At 36.6% G+C, this 25084-nt stretch overlaps 1 protein-coding gene across 1 annotated transcript in view; it reads right to left on the bottom strand.

Moving 5' to 3' along the window:
• LOC113019308 (uncharacterized) overlaps window positions 1–25084 on the bottom strand; it is a 43191-nt gene that overhangs the window by 4387 nt on the left and 13720 nt on the right. Inside the window, exons 19-48 of the mRNA XM_026162917.2 lie at window positions 24631–24704; window positions 22556–22697; window positions 22370–22468; window positions 22179–22258; window positions 22008–22094; window positions 21833–21902; window positions 21632–21733; window positions 21160–21240; window positions 20965–21075; window positions 20693–20806; window positions 20471–20581; window positions 20272–20326; window positions 15544–15700; window positions 12627–12691; window positions 10429–10531; window positions 8116–8219; window positions 7632–7702; window positions 5494–5608; window positions 4597–4724; window positions 4338–4480; window positions 3814–3964; window positions 3067–3217; window positions 2756–2829; window positions 2469–2589; window positions 2164–2303; window positions 1888–2034; window positions 1586–1795; window positions 1347–1480; window positions 269–411; window positions 8–162 (exon numbers count right to left, since the gene is read on the bottom strand). Coding sequence (XP_026018702.2) covers window positions 8–162; window positions 269–411; window positions 1347–1480; window positions 1586–1795; window positions 1888–2034; window positions 2164–2303; window positions 2469–2589; window positions 2756–2829; window positions 3067–3217; window positions 3814–3964; window positions 4338–4480; window positions 4597–4724; window positions 5494–5608; window positions 7632–7702; window positions 8116–8219; window positions 10429–10531; window positions 12627–12691; window positions 15544–15700; window positions 20272–20326; window positions 20471–20581; window positions 20693–20806; window positions 20965–21075; window positions 21160–21240; window positions 21632–21733; window positions 21833–21902; window positions 22008–22094; window positions 22179–22258; window positions 22370–22468; window positions 22556–22697; window positions 24631–24704 — 3438 coding nt within the window. The remainder of the gene's footprint in view (window positions 1–7; window positions 163–268; window positions 412–1346; window positions 1481–1585; window positions 1796–1887; window positions 2035–2163; window positions 2304–2468; window positions 2590–2755; window positions 2830–3066; window positions 3218–3813; window positions 3965–4337; window positions 4481–4596; window positions 4725–5493; window positions 5609–7631; window positions 7703–8115; window positions 8220–10428; window positions 10532–12626; window positions 12692–15543; window positions 15701–20271; window positions 20327–20470; window positions 20582–20692; window positions 20807–20964; window positions 21076–21159; window positions 21241–21631; window positions 21734–21832; window positions 21903–22007; window positions 22095–22178; window positions 22259–22369; window positions 22469–22555; window positions 22698–24630; window positions 24705–25084) is intronic.

Here is a 25084-nt window from a genome sequence, read left to right as displayed (position 1 = left end):
GTTTTACCTCAATAAAGAAGTTTACAGTTGAACAGTTTGGTGTACTTAAGTCAACAATGACCGATCGAGACTCCTCTCGTTGCTTCCCACTGATGTAAGCTCGGTTGTTTGGAGGTTTGCGAGTGGCATCGAGTGTAAAAGTATAATTAATTCTAGCTTGAGCTGGAATAAATCAGAGTTTAAAATGTTACAAATGTACATACACTAAAAAATGAAAATGGATGGGCAGTGCCATTTTGATTTTGAAAAAGTTAGGAGAATAAAGAACCTCGATCAACTGTAGACACTCTGCTCATGGTAAAGCAGACTGTAGCTGTGTTCTGCAGTGGTTTTGAGCAGCTTACATTCTGAGTAGGGATTTGGTTTGGGCTGAATGACACCTCGACTTCAACCATTACAATAGGCCTTGATCTGGAAAAAAGGAAAAGCACATATGAACAACATTTGGTTTTTCAATTAGTACAGCAGCTTTCTGGGTAATGTAGTCATTTCCATTTCTGCTTGGAAATTATTTTTTAGAACAACAAGGCTACTGTTATAAATTACGCATTTTATTTTGAGACTTCAGTCTCAACCAACCACATTTATTCCACCTTTAGTCACCAGAGCACCTCTCATTATGCAACCCAATATGATGGCAAAACGTGTAATAGACACCAGACCACCATTTTTATTTCACGCTTCTGCAAAACATGAAGTGGACACGCATGCAGTTGCATTTCTGCATGCAAAAGTTGTATTACCAGCACAGGGAGATAACATATGTAAAGACAAATCAATAGTGAACACAAAACGTATAAAGAACATTTCAAGGTCCTTAATTGCCAAAAACGTTTAAGCTAGGTGTCTAATATGTATAAACATGTAAATGTGTTAATAATGTCTGCTAAAACGCTTTCCTGTGATAATGTTCACGTCGGATTGAAATAAAATCGCTCCCTCTGCTGTTACGGCAGCTTACTGCAACTTCGCATGCATGTCATGTTTTGCCATTTTCCTGGGTTCCATCATGTCGCAACGAAAAAATTTTTTATCTCATGATCAGAAAGGCTTTTGACATGATAAACTTTAAGTCATATAACGTGACTTCTGGGAGAAAAAAATATATGCCTGTTTTATCCTGCATATGTATTCCATTAAAGATTAAAAATTACTTTTCATGAATCACTTTATCATTGATGATGATTTTTGATTCATTATTATATTACATAAAACCAATGCACAGGTCTTCAAATTGACCTAATCGTTTGACAGTTGGCGCATTCATTTGACATTGACAAAGTTGGTAGACATACCACAGACAATAATAACACATGACTGGAGTATCTATCTGGACTGTGACTTACCTCAGTAAGACGACCGTGCCCTTTGAACCCACCGCTAAGTCAGGTAGTTTATCACCACTCTGATCAAAAGACGACTGACTGATTGTCACTCCAAAGAACTTCAGTCCTGACTGGACCTCAGAGCCAGTAAGTCTCTGTGTACGTGAAATATTTTAATTAATCAAACTTTATTGTATAGATATGGGCCTTAAATGATAACTGTGTTAATATATCCTCGTGAGTTCTTTGATGCTGTGTACCTGTGAGTAAGTAGGACTGATTCGTCCTCCTTCACTGTGGAATATGTAGATGCTGCCTTCACCATTATTCTCCAAAGGTGCTCCAACTGCCAAATCCCTGAATCCATCTGAGTTTAGATCAGGCAGCACAGCAAGAGAAGAGCCGAACCTTCCTTTGACAGCTAAATGTCCTCTTAGTACTAATGGATCATCAAAATTACACTCTACAAACTAAAAGCAGGAGAGTGAATATTATATGGTTATTAAGAAAGTTGAAAAATAAACTGATTCATTTAATTGCAGTACATAAAATTGTGATTTACCAAACCAGTTAGTCTGCAAACATAAACTCTTCCCTCTCTATCAGGCTCCATGTACATTGGGGCTGATATGAAGATCAGATCAGTGATGTCATCATTATTTATGTCCATGGCACACACCTCTGCCCCGAAATATGCACCAGTCTGATACTGTGTAAGGAACAAATTCGTAATGAAAGGATTCATGTTTAGGGGGAAAAAACAACAGCTTTTATTTAAGAAAATAAATCATATATAGTTTACAATTCCATTCAGATCTGTCTTGCTGTAAATTCATACCTGTGATGAAAAGGGCTCGATCTTTTGGTTTTCAAAGCTTTGTCTGTTAACAGCGACCACAACTCCTCTGTGTTTGTATCTTGGAGCACCAACAATTGTTAGTGAGCCACTTCGGGTTTTAGCAGTTGCCATGGAGTAACCTAGAGGTTAGGTATTCAAAAAGGGGAAGATTCCTTATTCCTTCTTTTAAAATGTGTTCATTTTGCAAACACATTAGTGTGTTTGGGTGAAAGAATTACAGCAGAGCTGTGTAATACATGATTACATGTGTATGAGTTAGATTGTTAAAGCTGTAATATTCTTACCAAGATAGCTGTCAGGCTCCAAAGACACATCCTCATATGTTTTCAGCTTCTGGCCTCCTGTTGTGAATTGCACGTAGCCTCCCTTCCACTGGTTTGCACCAACAATAGACATCTGAATTCCCTACAGTGCAGACAGGAAATACATTTTATATACAATTTATTTTTCATTTCAAACCTGGAGTATGTTTAACTAGATAACTGTCTGCTTGCTTTTGGGTTATTATAAATGTGTGAATCTCTCTTTCTATGACTAGACTGTCTGGTGAGTTTCAGGTAGTTTTAATTACCTCGGGCACATAAACTGCACTGAATCCCTCTTGAGACATTTCCATTTTCAGTGACTCTCCACTGCTTTGAGATCCTGTAACAGAAAAATAAATGAGAAGGTAAAAGACACACTACAACAAATTTCACTTTAAAAGAAGTTTTTTTGTTTTTATTATTATTCTAAGTTAAGTAGTAGCTCCAAATAATTTTTTTCTCTTGATTACAAAAGCGAGATTGAAATGAGATTGATTGTTAAAAACTAAATGAAAAGTAATACCATGTATGTCATTTTAATTGTAAAAAAGCTATTACAATACATTTATCTTTGTACCTTCAATGGAGAAGATTTTGTCCTGCAGACTCTGTCTTATTAATTCAAGTGCGTTGAAGTTCTGCACTTGAAACACGTATTTGACTGAGGGAGAAGATGCAATGGTGTCCAGTTCTTGTTTTGCTGCACTGTTAGTAAATGCACTCCCCACCTGGTGTTATAAAATATATGTTTGAGTTGTTATACTATGCAGCAGGATTTGCTCAGTACAGATTATGGTCCATAACTTTACGGACTTTCACCCAGTTTATAGACAGTTATTGTGCACTCACTGAATATGACCCACATTCATGATAACAGTTACGTAATTCTGCAAAATATTTTTTCACATAAATTTGATTATGAACAGTTTATGTTCCCATCAAAAATTCTGCCTTTTCATTAATTTAAGAAATTCTATTTTTAGTTTTTGTGGTCAGTGAAATGGGCTTTGATTTCACTACGTTAGTCTTAGCCTTCAGGTGTTTTTTGCATCCCATTGTCACAGATATAAATAAACAAACAACTACCAGTGTAGGCCTTCTTTACAAACATTTATGAAAGAATGGGTTGTTCTAAAGAGCTCACTGAATTTGAGTGTGGTACTGTCAATTTGTGAAATTTCTTGCCTCCTGTGTACTCCATCATCTACTGTTATAGTTGTGTATATAGTGTTATATTTTGTGAGTTTTGTCTGATAGTTGACTGAAACACATCGTGAGTAATAAAAATAATAATAATAATAATAATAATAATGGAAGTACTTACCCCAATAGCAAATCGAATAATGTTTTTACTCTCTGCCAGCTGTGCTGCACCTCCCAGATCAGAACGATCTTGGGATTGTCCATCAGTAATTACTATCAAGACCTTCTTCACATTTGGTCTAGAAGCTGTCTGTGGTGTGAAAACATAGTTCCTGCCAAGTGAAAAAAAAAAATCTATTTTTAACACAAAACAACTTTTCAAAGTGCATCTTATGGTCATGACTAAATTGCATGTGTTATTATTGTCTCGATATGCATCATTTTCTGTATTATCTTTTAGTATTGCAGATATTTTTGCACTTTGCAAATCCAGCTAATGCAAGTATTTGAATTTAGCCTTGGTTATGCTCATCTCATCAAATCTGTGGGAAATAATTCTTCAAAACCCAAGTCTGTCTTTTTACAGGCTTTCATCAAACACACAGTACTTAGTGTGGTGAGATGCACCAGAAGAAAATAATCTGGACAGTAAGTCTAGGCAATAAGTTCCCTGTAGTGCTTTAGTAATATTATTGCATCACTGACACAACATGTCTGATGGCCTTAGCTGTGTAAGTCCATGCCCTCAGCTGACTAATTCCATCTATGTCATTCCATGGTCCAGATGAGGTAAATTTCTTAAAATAAAAATGAATTTGAGGGTCCGTGGAGAACTGGGAAACAGAAAACTGCAAAAAAAAGAAAAGAAAAAGAAATTGTCATGCTTTATGAAAATAAATAGAAATAAAGATAAAACAATTTTATGTGCCATGATTTAAATTACAGAGGGACTGCAGGGCCTTACCTGTGCATCATTTGAGAGAAATGACTGAATTAGCGTTTTCACAAATGTCTTCATTGTTTGAAAGTCTGTAGTAGATATGCTGCCTGAACCATCCAACAGAAAAGCAATGTCTACTTGCGGCGGGCATGCTATCAAAGAGATTAATTTCAAAATGAATTTAATTTCAAAGGGTTAAAGTTAACAGTACCACACAGTACCACATGCTGAAATAAACTTCTCGTTAATGGCCCTTTGAGTTCATTTACGTAGTAAATACTAAATGTAATCTGATTTGACAGACAAAACATTAAGAATAAAAGATTAAACTAGTTTGATCTAAAACTAATTTTAGAGGTTCATGTAAAAAGAATCTACCTCTGGCCACAATCAGCACACTAAAAAAGAGACTGTGTCCTAACTAGGATAGGGGTTTGTGTCAGTGTGTGGGATTTTAGCCTAAGGTTAAAACTTACTTACCAATAGGAGTAAATTGACAATTTAAAACAATTTTATTGTTTTTTTTGTTTTGTTTTTAAGGTGACAACTTCCTATTGGTTATTTTGTGGTATGGCAGTTTTGGATGCATCTATCCATCCAAGCTTAGATCTTGAGGTTTGGTCTCATCTGTAATCTTAGACCACCAAATCATACAAGTCATACACAAAACCTGGCATCAATCCCTTTTTTTTAATTTACTCCACTTCTGTTTTGACTAAACCTTATTTTTTGCTGACATGTATAAACAGAAGTCTCAATATAGTTTCAGTTGATCTGAGATTTAGAGATTGTACAAGCACCAAAATAAGTCATTAGAACTCTACGTTCAAGTATAAAATCCAAAAGCTCTTTTTTTAATTAGTGAGGCCCCAGGACTCTAAGCATTATGGGTATATCATCACAAATTTTATTTACTGTTACCTTGAAGAGAAGAAGGTATGGGTAGTCCAAATATATTAGAACGGTCCATGTGGAAGCACACACCGTTGTACATGGTGATACTTTTGCAGTCCTTTGGGATGGTTGGACCACACACCTGAGAGGAGACAGTGTCAATTTTCCATTAATACAGTAGGCTGATTACTTCCCTGTCCTTCATACAATGATTACTTTGATATAACATCAAACATACCTGAAATTAAGCTGAAATTTTCTTTTTTTTACAACTTTAACATATTTAAAGAAGCCACACTAAATTCTACCATGAAACATTTCCAAGCTAGAAGTCCTTAAAGTATTGGGGTTGGTTCAAAATTTAAGCAATTTATAATTCTTACATGTTTTTAAATAACCTTTTTCAACATTTTTCAGTCTTCCAAACTTCTTGTTTATGTATGTGATATATCTGCATTAACATTTCAGGACTGAAAAAATACATTTAGTTTTTCACAGAGCTTGAATATGTTAAACAAGTGAACTAAAATAAGCAGACCCAGTCCTATACACCTGTCCTATGTCTTAAGTAGGTAAAGGTAAAATTTTGAATGGCTTCATTAAATATGCTAAACGTATTGTACCCAAAACATCAGCTGATTTTATGGGGTGTTGGTGGAAGGCACACTAAGGCTATGTTCACACTGCAGGCGAAAGCGCATTGACCCTATGCGACCCATATCCGATCATGGTATGACAGTGTGAACGGCACAAATCCAATATTTTCAAATCCGATCTGGGTCACTTTCATATGTGGTACTGAATCTGATAAATATCCAATGTTTTAGAAAGCAACTCTTGTTTGAACGGTCAAGTCGCATTAAATCCATCTTTTACGTCACTGACACAAGACAGACGCCAATTATCAGCTCCGGAGAAGACATCGCAAACGCTTCCTGGCCATCCAGCAGTGAAACCTGTGTCAGTGTTGGGAAGACAACGTTGGAGAAACGTGAACATGTTATTTATAACTGTATAATCTGCAGATTCTGACAGAAATCTGCAACTATCCTTTGAAGCAAACAGCAATAAGGATAATTATTAGGTTATTTACATATTTACATTTACATTATGTAAATAACAAAATAACTTAAAGCAAAAATTGGGAAACGTAAAGTCCGAAGTCTTTATATTAACCCTCTCGAGGCAGGCGTTGCCGATTTACAACAGTTAAAAACTAACAACCTGATTACCCCACATACATATTTTATGACTTTTTTTACTCAGAAATACCACTGCAGGACTTGGTTGTGCATTAGCAACAAAAAACTTAATTTGAGTCTGAGAGGGTTAAGGGCCATCAGTCAAACAATATTGTTTGCTCTGGGTCTAAACAGAGCACATTGCGTGTGACGTTTTCTTTTGCGCATGTGCGCCGCTTTGAGGGTTCACACTAGAGCGCGTTTGCTGTCGCATTTTATTTGTAGTGTGAACAAGCAGACAAAAAAATCGGAATTGAGCATTAAGACCTGCAGTGTGAACGTAGCCTAAGTTGTCATGGAATGGCCTTCATGCATTTTCTAATTATAACTGTCATGGTCCAGAGTCTGTGGACTCCATGTTTATGTTTAAGTTTATTATTATTATTCTGTGGTTTTGTTTATTTTGGGTTGTTTTTTATGATTATCCCTAGTGTTTTGTGTCCTTTGTGCTCTCCTGTTCCATGTTTCACGTTCCTATGTTCTGTCTCCCCAGTCTGTGTTAAGTTTGCATGTGTAGAGTTCAGTCAGTGTGTTTCCTGTTTTATTTTGAAGGTCTGTGTCTCTTGTCAGTGTTTCTAGTTTCGCTTCCCCTTGTCTCGTTATGTCCAATTAATCCCAGCCGTGTCTCCCATTCCCTGATTGCCCTGTGTGTATTTAAACCCTGTGTTTTCCTGTGTGCGCGTTGCTGGCTCATCTGTGTATTTCCCTGAGTCTCCCTACATCTCTGTTTCTGGTTTGTTTCAGTTAGTTTTCCCAGTTTAGGTTTTGCTTAGCTTCCATGCTCACCTTCGCCGTATCTATTTGTATCACCCTGTATCACTCTTGGGTCCTAATTTTCCACCTCCACATGTCTGCCACAGTGGACGTGACAATAACAAGAGATTTTGACAATGTACTGGTAATGTCTGCAGTTCACCAACTCACCACAGTGTTTTGTGTTGTGGGATCACTTTTCATTGTCAGACCAAGCGACATGTTGACTGCAAAATCTGGTGCTGTATTAAAAACAAGCAATATTTTTTTAAATACTCATAAAAGGCAATTGAAAGAAAGAAAATAAGACTTAAATCAATGACTCCAAAGCAGCATGACTGAAATACTTCCCATTGGAACTTCTCTCAACTGCAAACCAGGATGTAAACCAGGCCGCTTTAATATCATATAATTTAGTTTCACTTAAAGAATTATCTTAACATTCACATTACTAATGCCATTGACTTTTTTCTTTGCTTATTTTAGCAAGATATTTCTAGTTTTAAAGGCTCAGTGTTACAAACTAAGATATTTACTTTGAAAAATCGAATTATAATTTGATTTACACATGTTTCTGTGCAGCTCACGATAAAACACATGCTGTTAGAGTTCCATCACATCTTGTCAATACATTCAATAATGAATGATTACTTACCTTCAAACGGGATATTTTGGCAGTTTCGGGGAGAGGCGGTGCAGCTATAAATTTTCCCCCTTCGATTTTGTGAATATTGTTCTACTGGGGCACTGACGAGCACACTAAAGAAATAAATCCAGTCAATGAAGTAAGTCCAGACAGAGAATTGTAGGTAAATAACAATAATCTCTATGAACAGTTCCAGTCTGGTTTTTGTCCTTGCAATAGCAGAGAAACAGCCATTATAAAAATAATCAACGATCTGCTTATGGCAGCTGACTCCTGTTTACTCTTCATTCCTGGCTCAAAAATCCATCAATAAGCTTCAACGTGTCCAGAACTCTGCTGCCCGTATTAACACTAGGATTCCCTCTATTCACCACATCACCCCTGTCCTGAAGCAGCTTCATTGGCTTCTGGTCAAACATCGCATCAATTTTAAAATACTTCTGTATACATTCAAGACTATTCATCTTCTCTCCCCTCCAAATCTCTCTGATTTGGTTCAGATCACCATTCCATCTCGGTGCCTCAGATCCTCTTCTCTCTCTCTCTCTGTTCCTTCCCAGTGTCTGCCTTACCACTACATATTTCAAATACAATGAGGGTTTCTACAGACAAAAACATGGCTGTGCCATGGGCTCCCCGGTGTCACCCACTGTAGCCAACCTTTACATGGAGGAATTGGAAAGAAAGGCTCTTGGATCTTTTAAAAAGGAGATTACCCAGCCACTGGTACAGATATGTAGACGACACCTGGGTCAAAATCAAAACACAAGTAGTGGAATCCTTCACTGCTCACATCAACGCTGTGGATAAATAGATCAAGTTCACCAGGGAAGACACAAAGGACAACTGTTTGCATTTCCTGGACTGTGCCATGCACATTGAAGAGAATGGAAACCTCAACATCGAAGTTTACCAGAAGCCCACACACACGGACCAGTACCTCCTCTTTGACTCCCACCACCCTCTAGAACACAACCTTGGAGTATTTAGGACCCTACACCACCGGGCAGAACATGTTCCCTCTAAGCCTGAAGGGAAAAAGAAGGAACGCACACATGTAAAGGAAGCTCTTAAAACATGCGGTTATCCTGTTTGGGCTTTCATCAAGTCAGCAAAGATGCACAGAAAAGAAGATCAGACACCAGCGAGGGAGAATAAGAAAGACAGACGCAACAACATTGTCATTCCCTATATACCCGGTGTATCAGAAAAACTCAGGAGAGTTTTCTCCAAGCACGACATCGCAATTTACTTCAGACCCAGCAACACACAGAAACTGGTTCATCCCCAAGACAAAACTCCTAAACACAAACTCAACAATGTAGTGTATTCTGTACAGTGTAATGAGGAATGCTCAGACCTCTACATTGGAGAGAACACACAGCCACTTCATAAACGCATGGCACAACATAGGAGAGCCACCTCCACGGGACAAAACTCAGCAGCCCATCTGCATTTAAAGGACAAAGGTCACTCTTTTGAGGATGCCATTTTACACATTTTGGACAGAGAACGCCCACTCACATCCTGGGCCATCTGACCTCAGGAAATCACATGATAGGGTGGGGCTAGGTTTCACAATGAGCTCACCTGAAATCTTGGCTGATTGTGACCTACACCCATTTTCACACCTTGGTTCATGTGATTAGGTAGAGGATCATTAGGTGGTCCATTGTCCCTCTCGGGGGATACTCCCACGGGGCTTAAAATTCAGGACTCTCCACCATTTGACCCAAGACCGGCAGAAGCTTCTCGGATGAGAGGTGAAACGTCTTCAAGCAACTTAAAGAAGTCTAGACGCTTTTCTTTCCAAGCTCCTTAGACTACGATGACCTGGATGACTGAGAACCTTCACTGACATATTCCCACTCTCTTGTCACTATGGAGGGCAGGCCCTTCAGTTGCTATGCTCCTTAACTTTGGAATTCCCTACTTCCTGATATGAGAAATATCATCTCATTTTCTCTTTTTAAGTCTAGACTCAAAACTCACCTGTTCAAAATAGCTTATTCCACATAACCTTTCCACCCTGCTAACTTTTAATCTGTTCGTTCTATTATGTTTCTCATTATTGTGTATATTCCCTGCTTTTACTACTTTGCTCTTCACAGTGTCCTTGAGTGTTCTGAAAGGCACTTTTGAAATAAAATGTATTATTATTATTATTAAATACACTGTATGTTTTCTGTTAAGAAGTATTGTTTAATTATTACTGTAAGGCATAACAGAGAGGCCAGTTCAAAAAATGCGAAATCTGTAAAATAATCTTAACCACGCAGGTGCAGACCCACATCCAACATAAAAATGCATGTCCTGACTTACTCTGATTGTCTTTGAATCACCTGGTAGCCAAAACCAGCAGCAGAGTTACTCAGGGTCTTCCAAGCCACGGGATCAATATTGAAACAAAGTGCAGCATTTAACACTGAGAAATGTTTTTTTTTTTAAAAAGCAGAAGAAAAAAAGAAAAAGAAAGAATGACATCAATAATCTTACTTAAGGTCATCTAATAATGTAATTATAGCCTTTCTCAATGTAATCACATTTAGGAAATTATACGCAGTCTGTTTTATTTTCATACTATGTCTAGACTACCACTATAGCAGAGATGTCAAAGTCACTTCACACTAGGACCACATACAGCTCATAGTACAACTACACACTACTGAGATAGCTAAATATAAGAATAAAGAGTGCAATTTAAAGAGTATGTCTCAGTTTGTATATATGATAAAGAAATTTTGCTGGAGTTAATGAAGAACATCTTGTCAGCATGACCCTTTGGGCTTAAATTTTAGATAATCAATGTGTAAAACAACAAAGTTATATTAGATCATTGCAGACTGTCCTGTAATTATACAAGAGAACCTTTTATTAATTCACATAAATAATCCTTTCTTTGTTTTCTTTCACTGGACCCATTGTAATAAAAAAAATAGAGATTTAGAGAAGATACTGAAAAAACAGGAACTTTTCTGTCATTTCATTGTTCATCTATTACTTATTTACTTTGGTGTGGTACAATTCTCTATCTTTATCAGGAGGAAATGCTGTAAAACCTATGAAAATATATTTTAAAGTCTTATTAAATTTATGCCCTTTTTCACTTGATCCAAAGCCATCCAGTGGGTCTTATTGGAGTCTTTGCCAGGCATATTTTAGCCCTCTGGCCTTATGTTTGACACCCCTGCGCTACAGTGAATCTGTCATTACCACTACAGTGCTCTAAAGCCAGATATTTTACAAAGCTAAAAAACATATTGAAGATTAAAATTTAAACCAGATTCTATCTTTTCTTCTTATATCTTCCTCCATTTAAAAAATACAGACATTTAAAGCTTTAAAGGATGAAAATCAATGCTTAACTCTACAATTAGTTTCAGGATATTCCACAGTATAAAAATAGACAACCTTTTTGTATGCATGTGCTTACTTACAGTGCTAAAAAATAACAGAATGGAGAATGCTGCTTGCGTGCACATTCTCCAGTCCTCCCTAACAGTCAGACTCATCAATACCTACCACACCCACATGCAAGTAAAGGAAATGAAGTCTCTGAGGGAAGTAAGTTTGATGTCACAAATGTACATCCCCAAAGAAGAAAATCTAAATCAGTAGCATGCACTTTAGATAATAAAAACAGTATAGAGGCACGGAAATTGTATTGTTATATGGTTGCCATAAAGTGAAACTCTGATATTGTTGCAATACTACATAGCCCTTGTTCTATATAAGGCTAGACCTGAATTTTTGTGCCAATTATTTTTATGAAACAACTTACATTTATCACATTTCCTTTTTTGGGTCATGCTATGAACAATCAATATATTTTTCTGTTCAATAATGAAATCTTAATTTGATAGTTTTGCAAAAACCAAATGTATTTAGACATAGATATTTTATAATACTGACACCCTCTCAAGTTCCTCTTATCACCACTGTCTCTTTAGATTACTGTAATCTTTTGTAATTAAAGATTTTCAGTACATGGAGAGAATAAGTTGGAAGGAAGAATATGGTGTGTCGTGGTCGTAAAAAGTTTACAGTTTTGTGTCGCCCTGCATAAAACAAGGAGGAATATATAATGACTGCATAAACTACTAAATCATTTGGGTTCATAAATCCAGTTCTACAGGTTTTGTGGGGTTAATAATTAAGAATGTATTACTTCGTGAAATTTTCACACTGCATTTCTACGACAGACAACATCAAAACATTTTAGTTATAAATTTATTTTTAGAGTCAGAAGTTGACTGAACTCATGACACATTTCAGCAGGTAGTTTAATTCACAGAGGATAAAGTGCAAATAAGGAAAGGGCCATCACAAAAATATGTCAAGGTCATATGGTTTCACTTTATATTTTACCGTCAATTTATTTGTGGGTTTTTAATAATAAAAGAAATATTTTATAAATAGAAAAATGTGGCTGTGTATACTTACAGTCATTTTTCCACAGGTTGTACTCATTCATAATTAAAGAACTAAAGACAAAATCAGAAGGCACAAACTTGTCTTACCAGATGAAAATAGTGTAACACAAATTATCCAATCCATTGTGTTGCTTCCATGAAAAAACCCCAGTCTGTTTGTTTTTTTAATTTGACTGATACAGTAGGTGAGGAATTACTTCTGCTCTGTGTCACAGGAGTGGTTTAATCCAAAATACAACAGTCATAGGATGACTGATGAAAGGTAAGGCAGGTAACGTTTTCATGGGAGGAGCTACAGTATTGACAGCACTGTCTGTTTTATAAGACACGCTGCTGTGGTGGTGTTTAATTTTGATCCATTTGTTCAAGTATTTTTTTCTAAGCGAAAAAATGTAAATCAATATAAACTGTTAATGATTAAATAAACTGAATCGCGTTTAGAAGATAAAATGCCTGTGTTCATGAGAAGCTTAGTATCACACTGGAGGGGAAACTGTGGGACAGCAGGTTGAATGAAACACATGCTTTTTGTGAAAGGAGGGAAAATGTTAGGATTGAAAATGTTTGATTTCTTTTTGATTTCTTTTACTACAATACGTGATTATAATCATTTTCATACACACATTGCAAATGTGCTCATGAGATTTGTCACTCAGTCTTCTGACGGTCATAAGCTTCGTTCGGCGTGACTGTCCGGACTGATATATTGTAGGAAATGACTTAAATTGCAGAGGGGTAACTGCAAACACGCTTACACACAGATAATAATTAGACTAATTTTCCAGGTCAGAGGGTCCCGGATATGATATTCTAAACCAATTTTGAATCACTAGAAGAACAGTGGATAATAACATTAGATTATCTAGGCTAGGCAGAGAAGTGTTTGGTTTTTCCGTCTTTTACAGAGCTAGGAGCAGACACCAGATGAGGTCACGAAGATATCCTTCGCAGCAGACACCAAGACTGCCAAGACAGCAATTGGGGTCAAGGGTCATGCCGTTTGGGCTCCTGCTAGTCACCTCGAGAGGATCCCAGAACCACAGCAATAACCACGAAGTGGTTGGCGGAAATCCAGAGGCAGACCAAGGAGGGTCTGACCAAGAAAGGGGGACACTGCTGTGACCCCAAAAGAAACATGGATCCCGGCCAAGGGGCAAAATAAATCCCCTGATCTATGCAATGAACCGAAGGGTAGTCTAACCCCTAACGTTGAAGAAAGAAGAGGAAAAGAGTGCAGAGAATCGCCCGTCCCGGAAGGTAGCTGAAAGTAATGGGAGATCTGAGAATTAGCTTTAGTAATGGTCTGTGATTTGTGATTTTTATGTTATGACAGTTGCCCAAGCACAGCAATCATCCCATATATGGTCCACCCGTTAAAGGGGGACAGAGGGCCAAAGAGGGAAAAGAAGCATAGAGAACTGACACCTAGTGGGTAAAAATGGGGTGTGTGTAATGTCTGGAGAGATGTGCTGCACTTTCATTCCCAACAACACAACCCCAGATGGTTCTGTAAATGGAGCCCAGGGAAGACTCAGAACATCATTTAAGAAAATTAATAAATGCATGAATATTTGGAATTGATAATCCATTGGATGACGTCTGTCCTTGGGCAATGGAAGGGGTGTATTAGTACCATTAGGGTTTCCTTATTCGTTTTTACAGCTAGTTGGGTAATTTGTGGTGGTGTGCCTTCTATCTGAGGATTATTGGTAAGGTTGGTTAACAGAGCTGTTGGAGATCTGAAAACAACATGATGATGCTTGATGACTTTAGTAGTGTTGATCTGATCTGATCAGATCAAAGGAGGAACTGTTGGGATTAAATAATTTGCAGTGCCTCAATAATGCTATGCTTTTTTTATTAGTAAGTGTTATAAAGTTATATAGTGGAGTATTAACTGGACACAGCCCTGAAAAATAATGGCATGAGACCATGTGTCCTTGGGGAGTAGAAAGCTGCAGACTCTTGCTCATACTTGCCTGGGAAAATGTAGATAAGAGAGCACCATTTCTAGTGGAAAGTTACTGAGACACAGTTGTTTAGACTAGAATGAGAGAGCTTCTGTAATAAAACTGTCAGGGGCACATCACCATTTTGAGATCCGCGGCAACGTGTAATGCAGGACGCATCTCCCTTCTAGAAGTAATAAAGTATTAAATGGTCTACTGAGCAGTGTTTTGTCTTCCATCGGATGCCTCTGAGGAATCAAAAGAACTCAGTGAAGTGTTGATATTTACAAAGCTCTTGTAAAAAGATTGGTTATTGCATTATTTTATACAATCATATGAAATAACTGGATTCACAAATAAAATAGAAAAATAAAACTAATTTCTGTTCGCAGACTTGAAGCCACATATTTTGCTGAGACATTGGCTTTACTCAGTTACTGACTTTTGTTTTCAGATGGATCTACTTTAAATTAAAAAATGGGGATTGCTGTTTCACGTTATCTTCTAGTTTAAGATCTAAACCAGGGCTGCCCAATCCCAGTCCTCAAGAGCTACTATCCTGCAGCTTTTAGATGCATCCCTACTCCAACACAGCTGAATCAAATGGTTTGATTACCTCTTCAGCATGCCATCATGTTTGGCAAAGGCCTGATAACAAGCCATTCATTTGATTCGGGTGTGTGGGAACAAGGATGCCTCTAAAAGCTGCAGGATGGTAGCTCTCGAGGACCGGGATTGGGCACCCCTGATCTAAACAAACTCCATCTAAAAATAATTCATTTATGCGCCTTGCCTTAGAGTATTTGTTGCTGCATTTAGTTAATTCTAGTTGGGGGTTGTTTGGTAGTCTTTGTCTCTTGTTCATTGTATTTACTTTCACTTCCCTTGTCTAATTTTGTAGTATTAGTTACAGCTGAATTCCCCAAATATTTCCTCTTTCATCACTTCTAGTATTTATCTTGGTTTCCCCTTGTCTCATTCACTTGCTTTACTCCTGGTTTGTTTGTTTTTTTTGCTTTGTCTCCATTTGGGATTCAAAAGCAATAAAACCTTGCCTTTTATTTGCTGCCATTTCCTCCAACACTTTAGCACAGAGGGTATAAGCACTGTCAGCAGATGTGGAGAGACAGCTGGATTTGGACATGAACAGGTGCTCCTTGTATTCAGTTGAGTGGGATGAGTCTGTGGACTGAGGTTTTGACGTTACTGTCACTGAAAACCACCACCAAGGGAGTTGACATTTACAATGCAGTGAAGTGGTACTCTTTGGAAAAAAAGAAAAAAATCAACTTGGGATTTATTGAACATTGCAAAGCGAACCCAGACTTTCCTAAAGTACTGAAACAGATAAACATTTAAATGCCTTCATTGACGTGAACCTCAGTGGAAACATTTCTGCATAAAGCTCTCAGGTTGAATCTATGCAGTGCCACTGACAGAAACTGTGCAGCTCATTAGCATTAATAAAAGATGGTGGATTTATGAGCTCAGAAATCTGCACTGTTTGTTGTTAATTTGTTTTGATAAATTGTGGATTTAGAGAAGTTCAAGTCCTCCAAATATTTTGGATCACATGCTGTTGAAATTTATTTGATTATTTGAGTTTTACACATTTTCTGAAGTGTTGCTCAGGAGTACAGTACAGCATAACTATGCTGTTTATTTTTTGTGCATGTTCTCCATATGTTCATGTTCATTTCCACCATTTTGAAGTACAATGAGTACAACATTCAGATATTTGTGAATGGCAGTTCTTACACACAATATGTGCTCTTGGTTAACATGTTTATAGATAGATAGATAGATAGATAGATAGATAGATAGATAGATAGATAGATAGATAGATAGATAGATAGATAGATAGATAGATAGATAGATAGATAGATAGATAGATAGATAGATAGATAGATAGATAGATAGATAGATAGATAGATAGATAGATAGATAGATAGATAGATAGATAGATAGATAGATAGATAGATAGATAGATAGATAGATAGATAGATAGATAGATAGATAGATAGATAGATAGATAGATAGATAGATAGATAGATAGATAGATAGATAGATAGATAGATAGATAGATAGATAGATAGATAGATAGATAGATAGATAGATAGATAGATAGATAGATAGATAGATAGATAGATAGATAGATAGATAGATAGATAGAGAAAATGAGCATTCACTTGCTTTTAGAAATTGGCTATATAAATAAATTTAGCTAAGTATGAGTAGCTCTCTAATGCTTTTTTGTGTAAAAGTAACTCACAGAACAAAAAAGGTTGGAGACCCCTGCTCTGTTAATTAACAATATAAATCCGTAATGTTGTGTTGATGGTTCTGAAAGATAAACTTGTAATGTTTAGAGTCCTAAGCTTTTAATCACAAAAAGAGAGAGAATATATAACTAGTTATGGATTCAACAATATGTTGTTTTTCTACACTGGATGATTAGTTATGTATGAAAAATGAAATGAATTTTATTCACATACTACATATAATGAATGATAATGATGAAGCAAAAACTTTATCTTTTATAAATATTACACATTTTACAATTTATTGAACAACGGCATTCACATTGTTATTGGCACTTTGCACATCTACAGCAGTTAAGCAGAGGTGGAAAGAGTACTAAAATATTTTACTCAAGTAAAAGTACTATTACTTTGTTGAAATTTTACTCAAGTACAAGTGAAATTACCTGTCTAAAAATTTACTCAAGTAAAATTAAAAAGTAGCTCATTTAAAATGTACTCAGAGTAAAAGTTACATAGTTACTTTTTTGTCAGCAGGAGGACAGCCTCTTCTGAGTAGTGCAAAAAAGACAATGGGATAAATCTCAAAGTAGTTGTTTTTTAATTAAAAGAAAAACTTTACAAATTAAAGTGCAGTGGCAGTTAAAGTGCAAGTCTATACATCAAAGTGGATAATGGTCACCAAACCAACCAACCAAACTGTCAAAACCATATAATTCTTTTACATGAGAATGTGTCCTAAACTGTCAAATAAGAGAACAAGTACTGAATTGAGCCGTACGGCAGCTGCTATAAAAATGTGTTTTAAGTTTTTTAAACATAGCCCTGCTCTGTTAATTTTGAGGTGCATTTCAATTCAATTCAATAAAACATTATTGATCCTGAAGGTTGACCCCGAAGGAAATTGGGTTAAGGCTGCCGACCTTTGCCAGCGCCATCTTACCCTTCTGACCATACATACATTACACAAACATCACATGGGGAAGACAGGTCAGAGAGGTATAACAATGGAAAATGCACCACATGAGGAAAGATAAGGAGAAAAAAATAACTCTCCCCAGACTGAGCTCCAACAGGGAGATCAGTTTGAGAACAGAAAAAAACACCTCTGCACATAGCACATGTTATTCTTTTGCCTGCAGTGTGAACATATGTGGGTTAAGTAAGAAAGTAGCCGCTTCTGTCTTCTGTCTAATTTAACTATTTTTTTAAAATAAATTATTATTATTAACAAACAGGAAAAATGTAAGTAAACACATTTTCTTTTGACAATTTACCAATCCAGTAAAAAAAAAAATGTAAGTTGCGTGGACAACAACATGCCCAATAACAGCTTATGTCTTAACTTAATGTGATTAACTTGAGCACAGCCTTTTTGCTAAAATAAATGTACAAGTTTCATTTAACGTACCTCTACATGCTTGCGCAGGTTTGATGTGGAATTTTTAAAAGCTGCTAACTCGGTCTCTCTGGGCAAACACAGCTTACACTGCATAATAAAGCTGTTGCCTTTCTTGCACTTGAAGCCGAAATGGTCCCTTAAATACGGCCAGGGGTTCACATCCGTTTCTTCGAGTTCAGGGTCAGCAGAATTCAACGGGGTTTCTTTTTTCGCTGGATCCGTACCACCGATATCAGACTCCATCTTTATCGTGACCCAACGCCAATTTGTTCTACTACCCATCATTACCTGCAGTATTTCTGAAGCGCAATGTTGGGGTTTTTTTTGTTTGTTTGTTCTTTTAATTTACTCAGTAAGAGGTGTGATTGAAAATGTAGCAAAGTACAATACTTTTTAAAAAATATACTTAAGTAAAAGTAAAATTACCGACTTGAAAAATGACTTTAAAAAGTACAAATACACAAAAAATACTACTCAATTACAGTAACGCAAGTAAATGTAATTCGTTACTTTCCACCTTTGCTTTTAAGCATATAAAATATATTAAATTTCATTCATTATACATTACAGGGTGACATGAAAAGTTTTTTGCTGTACAATAATGTCTACAAACATACAGTTTGTAAAAATATAAATACAGAGATATTTCATGGTGGGCAATTATTATTATCCTTTAAAAAAAATAGTACAGTCACTCTAAAAACTTTCATACCATAATTCTTTACAGGACTGTTTCAGAATCACTCTACATCTACTCAGGTACTTCACTATATTCAACCTCAACAATTTTATTTGAGTATCCTTTTTCCACATTGTGCATTAAATTTAACTTGAAAGCAAATGACTGTATAGCAGACACTTACTACTATAAGTGTCTGTTATACAGGATAGTATTTCACAACCCTTCATAGTGTGGCCTCTAAAAACACTGTCTTCAGGTGGTCTTCAGGTGCTTGTGTTAAATATAAGTACAGTTTAATTTGAACAATTTTATTTACTTTTTGGGTCCAGAAAAAGAGAATAAACAATTTCAGATTTACTTTTCAGATCTCTTCAGTTCATTTCATATTCCCATTGCGAAAGTCCCACATAGCAGACAGGTCTGGCCCGGATCTGGTGTCAAGCCGGCACTGCTGGCTGACCTCTGGAATGGTAAGTGGTGTCATCCAGATATGGGCCAGCCCTGGCATAGATGGCACTGTTTATGTGATAGCATGCCACATCTGGCCCGATTGTGGTTTGGTTTATGTGGCCCAGGCTCATAGAAAACAGGTCTGGCCCAGATCCGGCATCAAGCTGGCACTTCTGACTGACTGGTGTCATGGCAGGGTATATGTCAACCAGATGTGGGCCAGGTCTGGCAATGATGGCACTATTTATGTTCCTATTTTCCTATTTTAGTTAGAAGACCCAAATGCCATGTTGCAACACTATACTGCTATGGTAGCCAACTTTATCCAAAACCTAGTGAGGGTTTACTCATGTTTACCACTGGGTGGCTGTATCTCAGGTGGTAGAGCAGGTGACTAACTGATCAGAAGGTTAGTGGTTTGATCCCTGGCTCCTCCAGTCTGCTTGTCAAGAGTTTTAATGTGTATAATGTGGTTAGGAAGCATTCAGTTTGGAGAAAGTGTGTGATTGGCTGAATGTGGCATGTCGTATAGAGCACTTTGAGTAATCTCTGATAGTAGAAAAGCACTATATAAGAATCAGTCCATTCGCTGTCCGAACAGAGTTTCGTCATGTTACTTTTGCACTATTATGTTCTGGCACATGTTGTTATTACATGGCTTGATTAAGGTACACATTAGGCTGACATCTGGGGCCAGAGCTGAAATTGTTCTGGGCCAGCACTGGCCTTGTGTTGGCCCATGTGTGGGCCACCTCTGGCAAACCAGATCTGGGCGACCAAAGGGCCGTCATTCTTTGCGGTATGTGGGCCATTTGTAAGCACACTGTGTGGGCCAGATCCGGGCCATACCGATTTTGCTATGTCAGGTCCTGCCCACCAGGTAGGAAGTTCTATTGTAAGGAAATGGGCGAGCAGGGGAGGGATTTCAGACCTTCTTTGAAGATTAGATAGAGATCTACAAATATGAACCTTTGTTTTTATCCTGGACCATCTTCCGGTTCTTCAGTATTTACCTTGCTATATTTACTCTTGAAAAATCCAGCCTAGAAGTGCAAGGAAAAACATAAAATTCAAGTAACTGTGCATAAAAATTATGTTAATGAAAAGAAAATTTAATTATTTGTCCACGTTCTCTAATAGCTTTTCTTATGAAAAAATTAATTGAAAAAGTGTGATCATCATCTCACCTTATACAGGACAACTGTGAGTAAAATCAGAAAAATCAACCCTCCCAGACATCCTCCAATGATCTCTTTGATAAAATCTGGCTCAGGGTACACTTCTACCTCTGCCTCAATCTGAAAGATGAAGTGACAGTTTGTAAATAAAATGGAAACTGTTATTATTATTATTATTATTATTATTATATCAAGATAACATTATATACTATATATATTACAAGTGCTCACCTTGTGAACAGGAGAATTGTAGTCAGACCCTGTTGAAAAGTAGACGTACTTGCTTTGGTCGTACTTCAGACTGACTTGGCTGGTCAAGAGGAATTTAGCAGATTGAAGTCCAATCTAAGAAAAAATCAAGAGGGATGAGCTGAATTTGAAAATGAAAATATATATATATTGGAAAATATATATATATGAGTTAGTAGTACCAAGTAAGGAAGAAGTGTGACGTGAAAAAAAAACCCTAATGTAGCACTTAACATAAACGTCCCATCAGTTACCTGCTCTATCCACTGTGAAGTGAGGTTTCCAGAGATTTCATACGTCCTCTTCTCCTGCCTTTCCATAGATGCCAGGCACTCAAACACTCTACACATGGCCACAGAGCAGTCCTGTGGATCATTTAAAGAAGACTAAATGCAACAAAAGTTGATCCATTGTAATGTTAAATCTACAATGTTTAGACTAATACTTACCACTACTTTATTTTTTTGGATCTGAAGAACAAAGTCTTTAACATGTGGTTCTTCATAACTTCCTTTCTTACAGTCTGCAATCTATAATACATTTGATTTATGGTCCCAATGTTACCACATGCATGTATTACACTGCTAAGCATGAGCCATTTTTGTAGTCAATACCTAAAACAACATACAATACTGTGTACAAGCCTTGAGCCACCATAATTTCTCTATGTTTTGCAGGGAAAATGGAAAATAGTTGCAACAGTTTACTGAAAAATGCAAACATACATCGATATATAGTAAATAAGACACAGTGTGTAGACTTTGGCTTGAAAGTCAATATTGGTATGACCTCCTCCTTTAATATTCAACACAGCAAAACCTTGAACTATTATTCAAGACCACTTACATTTATCTTTGATAGCAAAATATAAAGAAATGAAGGGTGACTTAAGACTTTTGCACACTACTGCATATATATTACCTGTAGGTTGTTCGGATGCACCCAAATGTCTTTTCCCCCAAGCTTCACTGGAACCTTGATCCACACAGTGAAATTATGAAGTGCTCTGATATCATTTGTTAGCTAAACAAGAAAAGAAAACAAGAGCTAAGCATAATAGTTGGATCTAAATCATAGAATTACCTTTACAAAATACAGATATATACACATGTCATGTTCTACCGTGATTGATTGCTGGACTGGTTTCTGCAAATCATTCTTCCCAAATGTGAAATTGTTATAGCTGGGGGAGCTAAACAGACATATTTTAAAGATTGATTAAATACCATGTATTAGAATAGTTGTCACTTTCTATTTTTTTTGTTTCCTTTTCTGTTACAAAGAGAACAACACATACCCTTTAATTGTCATAAAAATGCTGTATTTTACATCAATCAATTTCTTTTTGTAGAGTTCACTTGTAGGTGCATGCTCCTGATTTCCACTGAAAGAGAGAGGTGAACATATTTATACTGTATCTGTGGGTCTACTGCTTAAATGAAAAGTACATGTACCAGAGAAACAGTACCTGGTGGCATTTGCAGTGACAAATATCTTCCTCTCAAATTGACTATTGGTGTCAATCCCATAGCAGACAATGAAGGAAGCCTTAATGGAATGAGAGAGATGAGTGACTTCTCTTTGTCCTTAAGTTGTGCAAAAGTCAGAAAAAACAAATTGATAAAAGATTTTTTGTACAAATAAAATTAAAAAACAAACCTTAGTTTGGCTCTTGAAAATGGGCTTGTCAATAGTACAGTCTGTCCTTCCTCGTGATAAACCATCTTCACTGTCCAAGGAGTTGCACTCAATTCTTCCCTTTTATTAGGAAAAAAAGATTCTAGATGCTTTGGAAGAGCAGCAGATCAGTGATGAACTGATACAGACTTGATCCTGATGCCTTACCTGCTGACTCGTGAACTTCCTGTAGGAGAGTCCAGCTGGATACGTGAGAATAACATGGCTGTTGTAGGAGTTTTCTCCTCTGTTCTCCACTGTGACTGTGACATTCAAAAGCTCATCAATGCCCACTTTAACCTCTGAGGATCTGTGGAGTATGAAGCCAGATGAGAATAAAAGGAGAGGAAAACAAGACGACAGCTGAGCTAAAAGCACAAAATGCTAAATTTATGGTAGTTTTCAATTGAATGTTAAAATGGTAACAACTTACAGATCCTAAGGGATGTAGTATATTAACTTATACTGGCTAATCTACTGATTAGCCATCCACTCACTTTCTACTGTTATCACAGCTAACATTGGGCAAGGGCCAGCAGTATACCCTGGACAGATTGCCAGTCTGACACAGGGTAGGATAATGCTTAAAACTCGGCATTAGGAGGCAATATGGTGTTTATCAAATTGTACAATATTTCAGCTTATGACCTAGTAAAATTGAAAATAAAATATATAAAATGGGTTCAAATAGAGAAAAGTTAATTTTGGGAGGTTTCTTAGTAGATAATCTCTGCCATCATGAGTAATTCTCTGATCAATTATATTTCATTATATTGCAGTCTTTTAAATAGCTATGCTTTATTGTGCACCACAACATGATGAAATAGCATAAAAACTCAACCTGACATTTGTACAGTCATCCCACTAACAGGGGAAAGACAGACTGCACTGAGTATTGGTTATTTAATCATCGTAGCAAGCAGAAAAATGATTTTACACATGGAGTCTCCAGGCAAATAGATATGCAAGAGTATTAGGGCCACATTACAAAAAATATATAGGCTATTATTCATTATTAAAAAATTAAGTCTAAATTTCGAGAAACAGTTGAAATACTATTTGGGGAAAAAACAGTTTAAATGTGCAGGTAACAGTTGTTGCTACAGATGCTATACCCTCTACAAGATGCCTTGAGTAGATGAATTAGTGAACCATCGATATCTTTACATCTGTCCATTACCTGCCTTTTCATTTTTTACTAATCCACTCTTCCTCTTGGTTCAAGGACTTTTGGACTTCTTTGTGCCTCTTTGTTTCATCGTTTGTTTCTTGTTCTTAGCTTCCTATTCATTTAGTCTGTTTCCTTTTGTGTTCTGTTTGGCATAGTGTTGCTTCTGTATGTCCTCCCCAATTAGGTGAGTGATGTCTTCATGTTGTGTATCTGCCGGTTTCTCTAGTGATGTCTATGCATGTCTGTTTGTTTGCTCTCTCGCCCTCTTTCCTCCCTCGCTTTCTCTCTCCTCCCTACAGTAGCCATGGCAGTTTGTCTTGAAACAACAATTGTAATCTCCACATTTCGAATTTTCTCAAAATAATAAATAACATTTTTTCTTCTGTGTCCCTCATACGCCATTGTAAACAGATTTATTATTTGTGTTAGTGTTTTTCTCTTCTTTTTATTTTTGTTTCTTTATTTCTCTTTCCAGCTTTGTTGTGACTTATTAATCATAAGGAAGGAGAATTTTGACAGAGTGGCTATAAATTTTATTCAAATGCTTCAGTAGAATATTGTTTTTATGCTTCATGTACAAGCAATTAAAAGTAGCACATTTCCAGGCACACAAGTTGTCAAATTCTGGGGGGTTTTGTGAATTTGAGTTTAATCATAAATATGTCTGAGTTAGATTTTCAGCGGATGTTTTAATACTTATATTTTTCATTTTGGATTTTTTTTTTGTTTTATTTTGGTGTCCAGTCTTGGTTTTATTATTCTTGGAATGCTTTTAAGTTTTGTGACATAATTGTCTTTTGGGTTTTGGCTCTAGGTATTTTGCCTCCCCAGTGTTTCCCTGAGTGTGATTTTTTTTCTTCTTTCTGTATTTCCCATTCCCTTGTGTTTTGGGATTTGGTCTTTTCTTAGGAATGTGTTATAATTTTTAACTTAGCTATTAGCATTAAATTAGGCTTTTTGTTGATCGTGTCTGCTTCCTGTGTTCTACATGCTGGGTCCTTTCAAATCCATGAGCCACACGGTCGCCTGACTGTGACACAAGTAAAGCTTAACTTTAGTAACTGGGCCTCACCTGGTGAAGTTGAAATCCACCTTCAGGTTATCATTGCAATTCTTGTCAGTGCCACAGTTGATCTCAAAATTTAACTGTGGAAGAAAGCATGGTGTATTTACATTATACATTTCACTCATTATAATTTCATTTTATTGTAATTATACCTCTGTACACCACTAAAGTCAGTGTTAAATCAAACAATGTGTGACTGAAGTGCAGATATTTAGCTTTAATTCAAAGGGTTGAACAAATGTCTGCATTAATGGTTCAGAAATAACAGATCATTTTTGTACAGTTTCAGAGGCTGAAGAGTAAATGTAATACCTATGGACCTTACTATGTATTACTATGTATTCCACAGCAACAATGAATGTATTCTCTTTTATAAGTTAGGTGAGTAGTGTTAGCTGGTTATGTCACCAAGTTAAGCAGCTGCATGCTTATTGCTGTGAAATGGACTAACATTAACCAA

The sequence above is a fragment of the Astatotilapia calliptera genome, chromosome 8 (genome assembly GCF_964374335.1).
Source record: "Astatotilapia calliptera chromosome 8, fAstCal68.1, whole genome shotgun sequence".
NCBI classification, from domain to species: Eukaryota; Metazoa; Chordata; class Actinopteri; order Cichliformes; family Cichlidae; genus Astatotilapia; species Astatotilapia calliptera.
The sequence above is the reverse complement of the archived record's forward strand: the minus strand, read 5'-3'. Positions and strand labels throughout refer to the sequence as shown.